This window comes from Solanum pennellii, chromosome 7 (genome assembly GCF_001406875.1).
Source record: "Solanum pennellii chromosome 7, SPENNV200".
NCBI classification, from domain to species: Eukaryota; Viridiplantae; Streptophyta; class Magnoliopsida; order Solanales; family Solanaceae; genus Solanum; species Solanum pennellii.
In genome coordinates, this window is record NC_028643.1 from 76366459 (window position 1) to 76381009 (window position 14551).

The 14551-nt window shown below is 35.6% G+C and overlaps 3 protein-coding genes across 8 annotated transcripts in view; 2 read left to right on the plus strand and 1 right to left on the minus strand.

Moving 5' to 3' along the window:
* Positions 1-944: 944 nt before the first annotated feature.
* Positions 945-6915, plus strand: LOC107025675. Of its 6 annotated transcripts, none has more exons than XM_015226438.2 (6): positions 945-1085; positions 3147-3334; positions 3470-4868; positions 5004-5108; positions 6133-6281; positions 6363-6912. In XM_015226438.2, exons 2-6 carry the CDS (start codon positions 3245-3247, stop codon positions 6561-6563), a joined length of 1944 nt encoding a protein of 647 aa, XP_015081924.1. In that variant the 5' UTR covers positions 945-1085; positions 3147-3244; the 3' UTR covers positions 6564-6912. The 6 variants fall into 6 exon arrangements, with proteins under 6 accessions (XP_015081924.1, XP_015081921.1, XP_015081922.1 ...); XM_015226435.2 differs by having other exon boundaries at positions 949-1085; positions 2529-3334; XM_015226436.2 differs by having other exon boundaries at positions 949-1085; positions 3015-3334.
* A 1457-nt stretch (positions 6916-8372) lies between these two features.
* LOC107025677 (malate dehydrogenase, mitochondrial) lies at positions 8373-11527 on the plus strand. Its single transcript, XM_015226440.1, has 7 exons — positions 8373-8756; positions 9333-9506; positions 9615-9783; positions 9899-9960; positions 10145-10266; positions 10510-10627; positions 11143-11527. Exons 1-7 carry the CDS (start codon positions 8502-8504, stop codon positions 11281-11283), a joined length of 1041 nt encoding a protein of 346 aa, XP_015081926.1. The 5' UTR covers positions 8373-8501; the 3' UTR covers positions 11284-11527.
* LOC107025674 (transcription factor GTE4-like) overlaps positions 11509-14551 on the minus strand; it is a 6573-nt gene continuing 3530 nt past the window's right edge. The window contains exon 5 of the mRNA XM_015226434.2: positions 11509-11982. The gene's annotated coding sequence lies outside the window, so the exon portion shown is untranslated. The remainder of the gene's footprint in view (positions 11983-14551) is intronic.

The window sequence follows — 14551 nt, forward strand, 5'->3', positions numbered from 1 at the left end:
CATAAAAAATATTGCATAATTATAAATAGTAACGTGTCCAAGTGGACACATATATACCTTTAAAATAAACTATTAAATAGTTTAGGGGGTAAAAGGTCCTCCATAAAATTTGGTATTGTAACAACGATTTCGGGCCAAAGTTATAATATTTTCAGACCTTTTTCCCATTTATTTATATAAATTAGCTTACAAATTTTGTTATTTAGAGGAAGTTGTTCGTTGATAAATAAATCCAACACAAATCAATACAATATTGAAACGCGAGTTGTTTAACATTTACTAATTGAGAATGATAATTTATCATTGCATGATATTTATGGTCTTAATTGAATATATTATTTGTTTATATATAATAATTATAACTTGTAATTTTATTATGAATACAACTTTATAAATTGTTCAAAATACAAATAATTAGAAAATCATATATATATAATATATATATATATATATATATGATTTTCTAATTATTTGTATTTTGAACAATTTATAAAGTTGTATTCATAATAAAATTATAATTTATAATTATTATATATAAACGTAGATGATTTATTTAATTTTACTATTGTTTACCGTCTTTTCGATTTTAGAAGTAAATCATCTATTTTTTTTTAATTAAAACTTGATGTTTTATTAGTGATCAATTTATTTACATGTCACTATTTATCCTTAAATAATTTAAGTAAGAAATAACAACTATCAAGATTATGCTTAAAGAAAATAACAACCATCCCAATAAAATTATTTTCTCTTCACTAATTAGAAGATCATAAAAAAATGATACTCCCTATTAATCAACATTCTATACCTTCATTCAATTCATAAAAACAAAAACATCATAATATTTAAGAATATAATTAAAAATAAACTTTTTATTAAGTTTTAATACCTGCATTATTAATTCTTGCGTTATTAATTTAGATAGATAAAGTATTTTTTTTGTTAATACTGTGCTCGTCACCATTAACAATATTTTCTCTTTTTATACGTATATGCATCTCCTTCATCTTTTTTGCTCAGTGCTTTTGCTTCTGCGTTTAATCTTTGCCTATTGATCGAATTTATGTCTTCTTTGTGCATCTTCGGTATGTTTTCGTATTTGAGTCAACTGAATTTGGGGTTTTTTGGTTTTTGGTTCTTTGAGAAGCCCTTATTTTTTGGGGCCTAAAGCCCTTGTAGAGGATATGGGTAATTTTTTTCTTTTGTTTGTTTGGTTGGTATTGAATTAAAGTTGAGACTTTGTGATAGTTTAGTTCTTGTTTTTTGGGAATTCTCACATGATAAAGTTGACTGATTTCTACTGTAATTTAGTTCATTAAGCTGATGATCATTGGTTTTTGATGTGTGATTATGCATTTTTTTTCCTTGGCTTTGATGTTTTGTTTACATAAGATATTGTGTTCCTGTAAAGATAGGATCTTTCTACCTTTACGGTACGGGTAAGGTCCGCGTAGACCGCACTAAAGTGGTTATGCTGTTGTTGTTGAAAAGATTGAATCTTTGTTCATATTGTTCCTTTCTTGTTATTTCAAGAGCTTGATCATTACAAATGCTTACACCCCAAACTTGTAATCGATTCGTCCCCTAATAGTGTGTTGTATTTGTTCTTATTACGTTGATATTGGGCCATCGAATTGCACGATATTAATTCGACTTTTAATGGTGTGATGGACCCCTTTGTGCTTGAAATCTCTATGTACTCTATCTGATACTTCTTTTCTTGGTGTATACTGTAGTTGAGGATATGGGTAATTTTTTTCTTTTGTTTGGTTAGTATAGAAATTAAAGTTGAGACCTTGTGATAGTTTAGTTCTTTTTTTGGGAATTCTCAGATGATGAAGTTGACTGGCTTGTACTGTAATTTAGTTCGTTAAGGTGATGATCGTTGGTTTTTGATGTGTGATTATTTGTTGGCTTTGATGTTTTGTTTTACATAACATTTTGTGTTCTTGAAAGGATGGAATCTTTCTACCTCTAAGGTAGGGGTAACGTTTCCATACAGTCTACCCTCTCCAGACTCCACTTTACGGGACTACAGTAATTATTTTTTTGTTGTTAAAAGATTGAATCTTTGTTCATATTGTCCCTTTGTTGTAATTGTAAGAGCTTGATCATTACAAATGATTTGCTGTCCGTTTTGCTTCTTAATTTTGTACGACCTAGTTCTTTTTTTTCCTACTCAAAACCCAACTTGTAATCTAATCATCCCTTAATAGTGTGTAGTATTTGTTCTTATTAGTTTGATATTGGGCCATCGACTTGCATGATATTAATTCAATTTTTAGTAGTGTGGTGTACCCCTTTTGTGCTTGAAATCTCTCTGTACTCTATCTGCTAAAGGTGTTATAGATTGGTTACTTGTTTAGTGGTTTATAATGGATCAGTCTGAGAAGTTTACAGCTTTCTATTGTACTTAGATACCATAATAGTCGATATTGATTTGTCTTGTGTTTCTAAGAAATTTCCCTCAAGGATTTTAAGATGATACCATAACTTTAAAAATTGTCTGTAACTTTTGCCTTTTGAAGATTTTCGAGGAAGCTGAATTAAGCTGCGTTGGGATTGCTAGTGATGTGCTTGGCTGCCTAAATTAATGTCTCCCGAATTATGTGGCAAAATGCTTAATCATGATGTTTATGCAGAGTATTGCTTTTGGCAGGTGACACTGCTATTTTGGTTAAAGACAGTGCCTAGTCTTTAAATGACCATGAAGTGTTATCAGGATGTAGTTTCCTTATTGATTCATAGACTTGCATGATATTAATTCAATTTTTAGTAGTGTGGTGTACCCCTTTTGTGCTTGAAATCTCTCTGTACTCTATCTGCTAATGGTGTTATAGATTGGTTACTTGTTTAGTGGTTTCTAATTGATAAGTCTGAGAAGTTTACAGCTTTCTATTTAGATATCAAGGTAGTCGATATTGATTTGTCTTGTGTTGCTAAGAAATTACCCTTAAGGATTTTAAGATAATACCATAACTTTTAAAATTGTCTGTAACTTTTGCCTTTTGTAGATTTCCGAGGAAGCTGAATTAAGCTGCATTGGGGTTTCTCAGTGATGTGTTTGGCTGCCTAGATTTATGTCTCCCGAGTTATGTGTCAAAATGCTTAATCATGATGTTTATGCAGATTATTGCTTTTGGCAGGTGACACTGCTATTTTGGATAAAATCATTGCCTAGTCTTTAAATGATCGTGAAGTGTTATCAGGATATAGTTTCCTGATTGATTCATAGATTGCACCAATGGAGAAATCCAGAAGCAAAAGTTGGGTTGGGAGCATTTACCACAAGTTTGAGGTTGTGTGTCAGGAGGTCGATGAATTTGTAACTAAGGTATGTAAATGTGATCCTCTTTGGTTGTTTTGTTTCCTTGGAATCTATATGTTTATATTTTGTTGGAATGGACAGAACTTTGTAACTATCTTACGAGTAGTTCAGCTTTTATTTGACTTACTTCTTAAATATTAGGACACAGTTAAGTATGTCGAGAATCAGGTGCAAACTGTTGGTGCAAACATGAAAAAGTTTTACTCTGGTGTGGTGCCAGATTTTTTTATCCCAGTGGACAGTCATGTAAAAAAAGAAGCACAGGCTGTCAATGAGAAGCCAAAGCACGCCGGTGACACTCATACTAGTTCAGTGGCCAACACTACGCACAACCCTATCCAAGAGAAATCATGTCAGAATCAGAATTCCCTTGAAAGTCATGCTGCTTCAACTTCAACTGAACTTGATGGTGTAGCTTCTGAAGAAGCAGAAATTGATCTTTCTGTAGGAGATGAGTGTGCCACTGCGATTTGTAAGAACTCATGTAATGTTTTTAAAGAGAATATGACAAGGGAGGAAGCACTGGTAGTTGACAAACCAAGTACTTCGGAAGACAGAGTTTCATCTGAATCCTGTTCTGACAAAGATTCGAAAGATACCATGTGCTATAGCTTTTCAGATGATGGTAAGTGTTTTTTTGATGTATCAAGCTCTCAGATTATACAACAAGATGATATGGTCGGGGAGGAACAACCACTGGCTAAGGGATCAAGTTCATTTTTGGATAATTTGTCTACATCACAACTCACGGCCTATATTAATGAAAATATGTTTGATACTTCTCCTGATGCTATCAACTGTATTTCTAATGTATCAAGTAGTCAAATGGTTTTGCAACGGAATATCTCTAGGGAGGTGGAACCTGTCACTGATCAATCAATTTCCTTTGGAGATATGGCTCTATCAAAGTCATTATCATTTTCAATGGAGGAAAGTGAAGGAAATCCCACCATGACTAAGTTACAACGTCCAACTTCAGTTTATGATACAGAACTTAGGACCTTCCCAGAGGATGAGAGCATTTCCAATGCTTCAATAACTCTGACGAACTTGCAAGACAATATCATCAGTGAGGATCGACTTGCATCCAAGGAATCAAGTTCTGTCGAAGATAACAGTTTGCCACTAACCCCAGCATTTGCATCTGTTATACCTCCTTCACGAAATGATGCAGGATTTGGGGCGTCCATTGCCGCGAGTAAGAGTTTTTTGGGTGATGTTACTTTTGTATCTGAAGAGTCTAGTACAACCTTGGCATTAGAAGATGCTCCAAGCGCACTTCAGTCATCTGAACTTGTACTTACTCGTGTTATGGAGAACAAAAGTATGGACGTTGACACTGGAATATCAAACTGTTCTCTGTTAAAAGAATCTTCAAGCCTGTCTACTTCCTCAATTGGAAACTGTATGCAGGAAGCCGAGTCTGATTTAAGTATCTTCACTGGCCACTCATCTGCCTTGCCTACTTCCTTAGTGAGTGCAAACAATGTTGTTTCTGCCAATCCAGTTCCCTCAAGTACTCCGTTGACAGATTTCAGTGGTAAGTGGATTCCTCTTTCAACCCTCTGGTCTAGTAGTAAACGATAAACAATGTCCAGTTTTTTGTTCTCTCTGTTTCTACTTTCCTTTTTCTTTCTGTTGTATCCATTGCTTCAATAGATTTCTCCTTTTGCAGAAGTAAATGCCTCTAGTTCTCACGAGTTGGTTGGAAATGGTAGGTCAGTTCAAAATGACCTCGAGTGTTGTCCAAGCCCTCAGCTGATATATCCTGCAGAAATAGGTACTACATGGAGGAACTTTGTTTTTTTTTTTCTTTCTTTCCTTTGAAATTTGTGTGTTTCTAACAAAGTCACAATCGAACTGCGGCAATGTAGCTGAGATGATGATGCATGTATTAAACGATGAGAATAATGGGAAATAAGTGCAAAACTCAGTTCTTTGCTGCAATACATGCTTATTACGTAGTAGTTGATTGCCTGTGTGTGCTGCAGAGCTGCTATAACATATCATTTTCCCGGAAGGAGAGTTCACAGTTTAATTGTGGGTTTGCAAATTTGAGCTCTATAAGGCAGCATCATATGATCAAAATAAAATTAATCAGTCCCAGATTTTCCTTGTTCTCCTCCCCTCCCATATAAAAAAGAAATGAAAAAGGAAATTTGAGGGTGAAGGGATGATACTGACTCGAATGCTTTGTCTACTTTTTTTCAGTATACCGAAATGAATATTGTTGGATCAGTTGTATCTCTTCGACTGTAAGACTTATGGAAAAATAAAAGGGTTGTGGGATTTCACTAGAGGAACCTCTGTGGTTCGTGCTGCTCCTCTTGGACTCTATTTTAACCTATGGCCTTCGACATAACCTATGTTCTTTTTTCTTTATTTTTTGCGTCCGGGTATATTGTTGTTGAAGAAATAAAAGGATTGTTCTTTTATAGAATTGACAGAAGATTTCTGGATGATATTCCTTCTTCGGAAAGATCATACCAGTTGATCGCTACTTCATTTAATATTGTATCCTCATCATTTCATAGAACACATAGTATTTTGAGATTTAATATCAGTATTTGGCCAAGTCTGCCTGAAGAAGGTTCGATCTGTTTCATGGAGGTATAAATTAGCGAGGATTGATGCGGATCCATTAGAAAAAATTTGGTGGTTTATAGGTTGAGAGTAAATAACGTGGAATTATACATGGTCATGGATACTACTTTCTTCCGATTGGTGGCTTGCTTCTCAAATTTGAGCATCTGTATCTTTGCTTTTCATCTGAGATCTACTTACTGCTTGATGTGTTTTTGCAGGATGTATGAATGATAGCTCCATTGATCTTCCGGGCATGGAAACAATTGATCTAACTGATAAGGAATTGCCCAAGGAAAGTTGTGCCTTCATTGACTATAAATTACACCATCTCGTTTCTTCTAGGCCAAGAAAATATAAGTCGTACAAGGTAACGTCTCTATTTATAAGCTTCCCTTCTACTTCAAATCCTGAACTCAATTAACGTTCAACTTTATCTGCTATACTACAGGAATTGATACAGGAGGCATTTGCTCCTCGAAAGAGAAGAATAAAGGAATACGAGCAATTGGCTGTTTTGTATGCAGACGTGGATGCTGAAACGAGCCAGCACGTTGAGCTCTCTCAATTACCTTCTCTTCCTTCACCATGTTTACACTCAACGGAATCGTCCACATGCAACATCTGTGAACCTGAGTGGGAGCTCCTGTAAATGAGCCTTTTTTCCTGTGAAAACAACCCCATGATAATAATTTCTGCTGGTAAGTCTCTCTTTGTAAAGGTTCCGCTATAACGGTTAGCATAATTGAGCTAATCCTTAGTCCTACTGTGAGATTAATGGTAGAAACTACATCTTATTTTTCCCTTTTCAGGCTTGTTAATAAGATAACAATTTTTGATAAATATTTTGATCTCTTTTGTTCACTTGTGACATTGTCTCAGCATAAAGGTTTTGGAGACGTGATCAAAGAGGCCAGCTGGTTTTGAGTATTATTTCTTGATTCTAAGCAATGTGCCCAAATTTCTAATGTCAATCTATATGCAGTGGTTGTTTTGTTCTCCTTCTTTGTGTCAGTATACTACTATTACTATAGCTTTTACGTATTCAGCGTAATTCTACAAGTTTTTACGTATTCAGCGTAATTCTACGAGTAGAGTGTGAGGAGGGTTAGATGTACGCAAGTCTTACCTCTTGCCTTTGTAGGTGGAGAGTCTGTTTCCGATAGGCTTTTGATTCGAAAGACAAAGAAAAATGATCAAAACATGGTAGCAAAAGAAAAATATGACAAATGAAGTATGTATGACAACAAAACATAAAGCAAGTGAGAAAACCAATTTGGTTATAACTTTGAGAAATCAATAATTATTTATGATCACGTAAAATTTCTTGTTGAATATTTGACAGATTCATACCATCTATTTCAGATTCATTCCCTGGATATACAAACAATCGTCTTTAATCACATGCTTGACAATAATTATGTATGATCACGAAGAATTTCTTGTTGAATGTTTGACAATTCATACCATCTATTTCAGACAAGATTCATCCGCCAGACATATGAACAATCGTCTTTAGTCACATGCTTGAAAATAATTATGTATGATCACGAAGAATTTCTTGTTGAATATTTGACAAATTCATACCATCTATTTCAAACAAGATTCATCCTCTGGATATACGAACAATCGTCTTTAATCACTTACTTGACAATAATTATGTATGATCACGAAGAATTTCTTGCTGAATATTTGATAAATTCATACCATCTATTTCAGACAAGATCCATCCCCCATACATACGAACAATCGTCTTTAGTCACATGCTTGAAAATAATTATGTATGATCACGAAGAATTTCTTGTTGATTATTTGACAAATTCATACCATCTCTTTCAAAAAAAAGATTCATCCCCTGGATATACAAACAATCGTCTTTCATCACATGCTTGACAATAATTACGTATGATCACGAAGAATTTCTTGTTGAATATTTGATAAATTCATACTATCTAATTCAGACAAGAATCATCCCCCCAGACATACGAACAATCGTATTTAGTCACATTCTTGAAAATAATTATGCATGATCACGAAGAATTTCTTGTTGAATGTTTGACAAATTCATACCATCTATTTCAGACAAGATTCATCTCCCGGATATACGAACAATCGTCTTTAATCACATGCTTGACAACAATTACGTATGATCACAAAGAATTTTTTGTTGGATATTCGATAAATTCATACCATCTATTTCAGACAAGATTCATCCCCCAGACATACGAACAATCGTCTTTAGTCACATTCTTAAAAATAATTATATATGATCACGAAGAATTTCTTGTTGAATGTTTGACAAATTCATACCATCTATTTCAAACAAGATTCATCCCCTGGACATACGAACAATCGTCTTAAATCACATGTTTGAATTCAAGGGTCTGCTATTCAATAAAAAAATTTCAAATTTAATCGAAATCTAATATGATAAAAAGAAATAAAGATGTCCTCGAGATCACAAATGAAAGTTTTGACAGGCTTTTTTGTTGCCAATAAATAGTGCCCACACAGTAACACACCACAACTCCTAATTTATTTTCTCCGCCGTAGCTTTTACCTTTTCCTCATTTCTTTTGTATATTCCGAAATGAGGACCTCCATGTTGAAATCAATCGTCCGCCGGAGCTCCACTGCCGGAGCATCCTATGTATCTCGCCGTGGATTCGCATCGGGATCCGCACCGGAGAGGAAAGTTGCAGTTTTGGGGGCAGCCGGAGGGATTGGACAGCCTTTATCTCTTCTAATGAAGCTTAACCCTTTAGTATCCAGCCTTTCACTCTACGATATCGCCGGTACTCCCGGTGTTGCCGCCGATGTTAGTCACATCAACACCAGATCTGAGGTTGTTTTCTACTCTCTCTCTCCCTTGCGTTTTCTACTTGGAATTCTCTGTTTTTGTTCATTTTGTATGAGTATTGGCGAAGATTGATAATGAGGATTTGTATTAACTAAATTGGAACTAAGACGTAACTGGTAGATTGATTGATTCTTTAAACATGCTTTTTGATCTCCTGAATCTCGAGCTCCGATCCGATTTACGTTAGTCGATTTCACTAGTGAGTTTGAGTTTGTTGCTTACTTCATTCCACTATTTAGTCTATTTTTCGAGTGTGTATCACACAAGTATATATAGATTCGTGAATGATTTACTAAAGTACAAGGTTTTGTGCTGAAAACTAGGTGTTTATCAGCAATGAAGAGTTCAACACCAGATCATTTTACTCTTTGCATCAGTAGCCTGTTTTAATTTCAAGATGATTTGATTACAATGTTGTTTTAGGCGTCCACTGTCCAGTAGTTAACGATTTGAAGCCCATCTACCTTTTGTGGCCTAAACCTCTCTAAATAGTGTTTGTGCCAGTTTGTGGTTTTTCTTTCCTGCAATTCTGATCTGTAAATATATTTGTGGACTTTGCAGGTTGCCGGTTTTGCAGGAGAAGAGCAGCTAGGGCAGGCACTGGAAGGAGCTGATGTTGTTATCATTCCTGCTGGTGTTCCCCGAAAGCCTGGTATGACCCGAGATGATCTGTTCAACATTAATGCGGGTATTGTTAAATCTCTATGCACGGCCATTGCTAAGTACTGTCCCAATGTGAGTATGCTTGTGTAATTATCTCTGTATATGGGGGTTATATATTAGGAGATTGAAAAAGTTTCTAATTTCTTCTCTCATTTGCTGCTTGTTCTGGTAAACTTAAAGGCTCTGGTCAATATGATAAGCAACCCAGTGAATTCCACTGTCCCAATTGCTGCTGAGGTGTTTAAGAAAGCTGGAACTTATGATGAAAAGAAGCTCTTTGGAGTTACCATGCTTGATGTGGTTAGGGCCAAGACATTTTATGCTGGAAAAGCTAAAGTAAATGTTGCTGGTGCGTCTTCTTGTCTGATTTTTTGTTTGAATTGATTTTGTTTCGCTTTACATGAAACTGTAAATTCATACAATACTATCTGTCTACTTTACTTACTTTTTGCTTCGTTGTTCAGAGGTCAATCTCCCGGTAGTTGGTGGTCATGCTGGCATAACTATCCTCCCATTATTTTCTCAAGTAATTTTTCTTTTCTTGTCCCTTGTCATAAAGCTTTTTCTTTTTTTAGTGTCTATTATTATCTTTTTTATGTTGCAAGTGTTTGATTGAACTCTTTTTAGTATGTATTATCTAAGTTGTTATTGGTAATTTCCAATATTGTGGCATATTGAGTCTTGTTTTTATCACGAAATTTTGGATACAGGCCACTCCAAAGGCAAATCTGTCAGATGAGGAAATTGTTGCACTCACAAAGCGAACCCAAGATGGTGGGACAGAAGTTGTAGAGGCCAAGGCTGGAAAGGGTTCAGCCACCCTCTCAATGGCGTATGTTTCCACTTCAATGTTTTTCTTGATTTATTTTTTTTGCCTGAAGGATTTTCACTTTGATTGCAAGATTTTGTTTACGAATAAGTTGTGGTGTTGCCCAATGTCATAGTCAAATATTTAGGGCTGTAGAGAAACAAAAAAAAAAGAAACTTTTTTGACATTTACTGCCCCAAACCACTTCAATTACTGGCCTTCCCTATTTGCATACTCGGTTCTAAGCAGTTAGTTTTACTTGTGCAGCTATGCTGGGGCTATTTTTGCCGATGCTTGCTTGAAGGGGTTGAATGGAGTTCCCGATGTTGTTGAATGTGCTTTTGTGCAGTCCAATGTCACCGAGCTTCCCTTCTTTGCATCCAAGGTAATAATCCTTTTCTTTTCCTACAAAGACACTGGAGGTCATGTATACTGCAAATGTGTCTTGATGAAATTTATCATTGTGCTGAATACTTCACTTTTTTCTCTGAACTGTCTGATTCATTTGGTCATTGCCCTCTTATCATGTGGGTATGAAAAGGTAAAAAACAAATTATATAGTTCAAGTTTAGGTTTGTTTAAGCATGTCTGAAGCTGTGCCTATTCTGGATGTGTTTGAGGGGTAGTTACATAATGAGTCATCGATTGATCTTGATTAAGCATGTCTTATGTGGAATGGTTGGTAGCTTTTCAACAGTGCAAGTCGAATGTGTCAAGAACTAAGTTGACATCCTAGGTTATTATTTGTTGTTAGTCACACACGCATCTGAACGTAGATAGCTTGTTAACTTTGAATCATGGGCTAAATTTTGTACTTCCTCTTATCAACTGACTTGTGGGTAATTCACTATTTTCATTTTGCTTACTTATACATGTCATTCAATTTGATCGCCTTTGCAGGTAAGACTTGGGAAAAATGGAGTGGAGGAAGTCCTAGGGTTGGGTCCACTTAACGACTATGAGAAGCAAGGACTTGAGGCTCTTAAGCCAGAGCTGCTCTCCTCCATTGAAAAGGGAATCAAGTTTGCCAAAGAAAACTAAAAAAAACAAAATTATGTAGCGACAGTTTTGGATCTTTTTGGATCAATTGTTTTTGTATCCTTTGCAAGTTTCTTGCAGCCGGAGGCTTAGATTTAGCTCTTTTGATATTATACCCAACATTTCTACAAAATAATGTATGGATGGGTCAGTTATATAAAGCTCAAAATAAGCAAATGCATCGATGGGTCAGTTAATAACTTGGCGCATATTATGCCAGACAAGAAATTGAGAAAGTATGTACACCCCCCTACTGTTATTTCCATTTAAATCCCTGATGGTGATATTACAATGCAATAAATACTCCCAAAGCAAACAAACAATACACATCATCAGCCTATTATGCTCTTTGTACATCCAGGTTACAGCTGCAGGACCTTGATCCTGCCAAATTGTTGACAATGACACTGAAAACATAGATTTTTTCAGCACACAATATTTTAATTCAACAAACAGGTGTTAAATACCATCACAGTACTACCACCATAACCACCTCCTCTGTATATAGCTTGTTGATGACAAGCTATATGACAGAGAAGAATGTGAGAGCCAACAGCTAACATGCTCCCAAATTCACTAGGACTTCACTTCCTCCCATACTTTAAGTTCTTGAAAGAAACTTATCATGCAAGAGCCACACGACGTCTTTCAGATGAGTGTTTGAACAGCTGTCTGCTCCGATGCATTCATAATCCAAATTTCCTGGAATAATTATAAAAGAGACAAATTTACACAACGCCTTCCTCATGATAGGCAAGAAACATTTTTAAATATAAGGCAAAGAATCATAGAATATACAGAGCATCAAGAAGTAGTCAATGAAAGTTCCTCAACCAACTTCTTCGTTTCACATAATTACTCTGCCGCAGTTTCAGTGACAAATTCAAAGGGGAAAGAAGCATTACAAGCAAAAAAAAAAGGTAACACAACTTATCTTCCCCTTCTTTCGACTATAACACGGTGTCCCTAGGTGCATGAAAAAAACCAGGGAGCCACAATAACAGAGTGGATAGAGGATATAAAGGAAAACAGCAGGAGTTCCTAGTTCTAGGGGGGAAACTTGCTGCACATTCTGCCCTGCTAAGTATAGTAGGGTACCTAAGGAAAGAGAGCTAGAAAATGGGTGTATCTGCTGCTGATTATATAACCTCTTCTTTTTTCGGATCAAGTGATATTGAACTTTCTCAGAAACTACTAAAAAGTGTTTTTTTTTCCTCCTTGGGGAGGATCTGGCAGAAACACTAGTAAATTAGACATATTCTTCCTTTTAAATTTCAATAAGCAATGTTCCTAATTATACACTACTCATGGACAACAAATGAAAATTGTGTAGGTACGGTGATTTTTCCCCTGTTGTTCCTTCTTTTTCGTGGAAGGAAATCCATCAACTTTCCTTGTAGATTAAGCTGAACATACTACAATTCCACAACCAAACATCTAGGTTGTAAAAGAGCAACACAAAGCAAGATCAATTTTATTAATGACAGGAGAATCTAAAATGTGCAACTTGACTATTCCCCTGGGTACCTACCACCTGCTCAGGACCGAGTAGTTCCTGCTAGATAAGGCTTAAGCAGATGACAAAATATAATGAGACTACCATATATAATCCGGCAATTCTACCCAAATTCCCTTTCGGCTGTGGTTACTTCAAGAAAAAGCATAAATCCATCCCCACTCTAAGAGAGGGGCAGAACACATTTATTTATCTACTTCTTGATCAGACTTTATTTACAGTTTTTGTATCTGCAGCAAGTCCTAGAAATGTAGCCATTTTTTAAATATTATCAACCAGCTCATTATGGAAGCTTCTATACACCTCCTTCAGATTGACAGTACATTCACTAAGTCACTGAAGCAACGGATAACCATGGTTATGGAAATGCCCTCCTTAAATAGCTAATCTGCATGGTAGTTCGGTAAAGAAAAGGCCCAAAAAGTGAATGCACCACCACAGAAAAAAGCAGAACCTTAGAACCAAGAGTTTTCATGTGACAAAAAGCATGATTTGCTGATGGTTTAAAGGATATTAGGACAACTCGTATTTTAACATAACAAAACTGGAAACAGTAGCTAAAAAATGGAACATGAGTAAGAACCCAAAATAAAATAGAAATATCTTTGTAATTCCTATCTTGCTGCTTTCTCAAATTTTTGTTTTTTTTACTAGATCAGAAGACAAAGTTTGAGTGGTTTTCAAGTGACAAATGTTTTCATCTGGTACAATAATCATATTGCTAAATAAAATTGTACAGTTGGTAATTCAATTTATTAATTTGTTAATAAGAAAGTAGATGAGCATTGGTTCTTCACATATATCACCAATCTGTTTGAATTAAATGCTATGATTGAACTTATTGAACAAATCCAATATCAGATATTGTCAGGTTTTGAAATCAATGGTTGCAGTTGACTATATTAGATATGCAAGGAGAAGAAGTGTTGCTCAACTTGTTCAAGCTAGGCTGGTATTTTTCAGAGTTTGATACAACTTGTGCAACCACGAAAATGGAGCCCAAGTTGAGACGCCTAATACTAAGTGTGTTAATCATCAGCTATATGAGCCCACAAGGAATGAAGTTTCAAAATGTCAGCTTCATTCACTAAAGAGCTGTCAGAAACCAGAAAAGAAAATGTGCAACTCTATATAGACCCTCTCCACTTGTCATGAGAAGTTGTCTCATTACACCACTGGATAAAACATCAACTCCCACCACATCTATCAGGCACAGAAGCTGTCCTACCCAAACTATTTTACGGTTCTCATGCAGTCGTAACATTCATTATCAAGCTACTCTATTAAAACTAATCTACGGTGACTTAAACGGCCCCTCCTCACAATGAAGAGTTTCTAAGACTTCCACTTCCTACACCAAAATGAATCTCATGCTCCCAATCCAACAAAAAATTCCATCAACACAAGTGGTTATTGGTTCCGTTCATCTCATATGTTATTTTGCAAAACACCATATAAGACATAGTAATAGTCCTCAACCATTTTTCCAAAAATAGTTAGAACTGGAATCACAGACACCAGCAAACCAATGCCAAAGAGTATTCTCCCAATCATACCATTTCATCAAACATCAACCTAACAACTGCAGCAATCAAGAGAACTTAGCACAAACAGCATAATCAAAAAAGCACATTGCACAGAATCCAAACTTCACATTTCAAATATATATGAGAATAAAAACAAAGATAGATGCTTCTAGGGGAAAAAATAAGTTCACATTCATCAAAAAAAAAGGAACCGGGGGGGGGGGGGGGG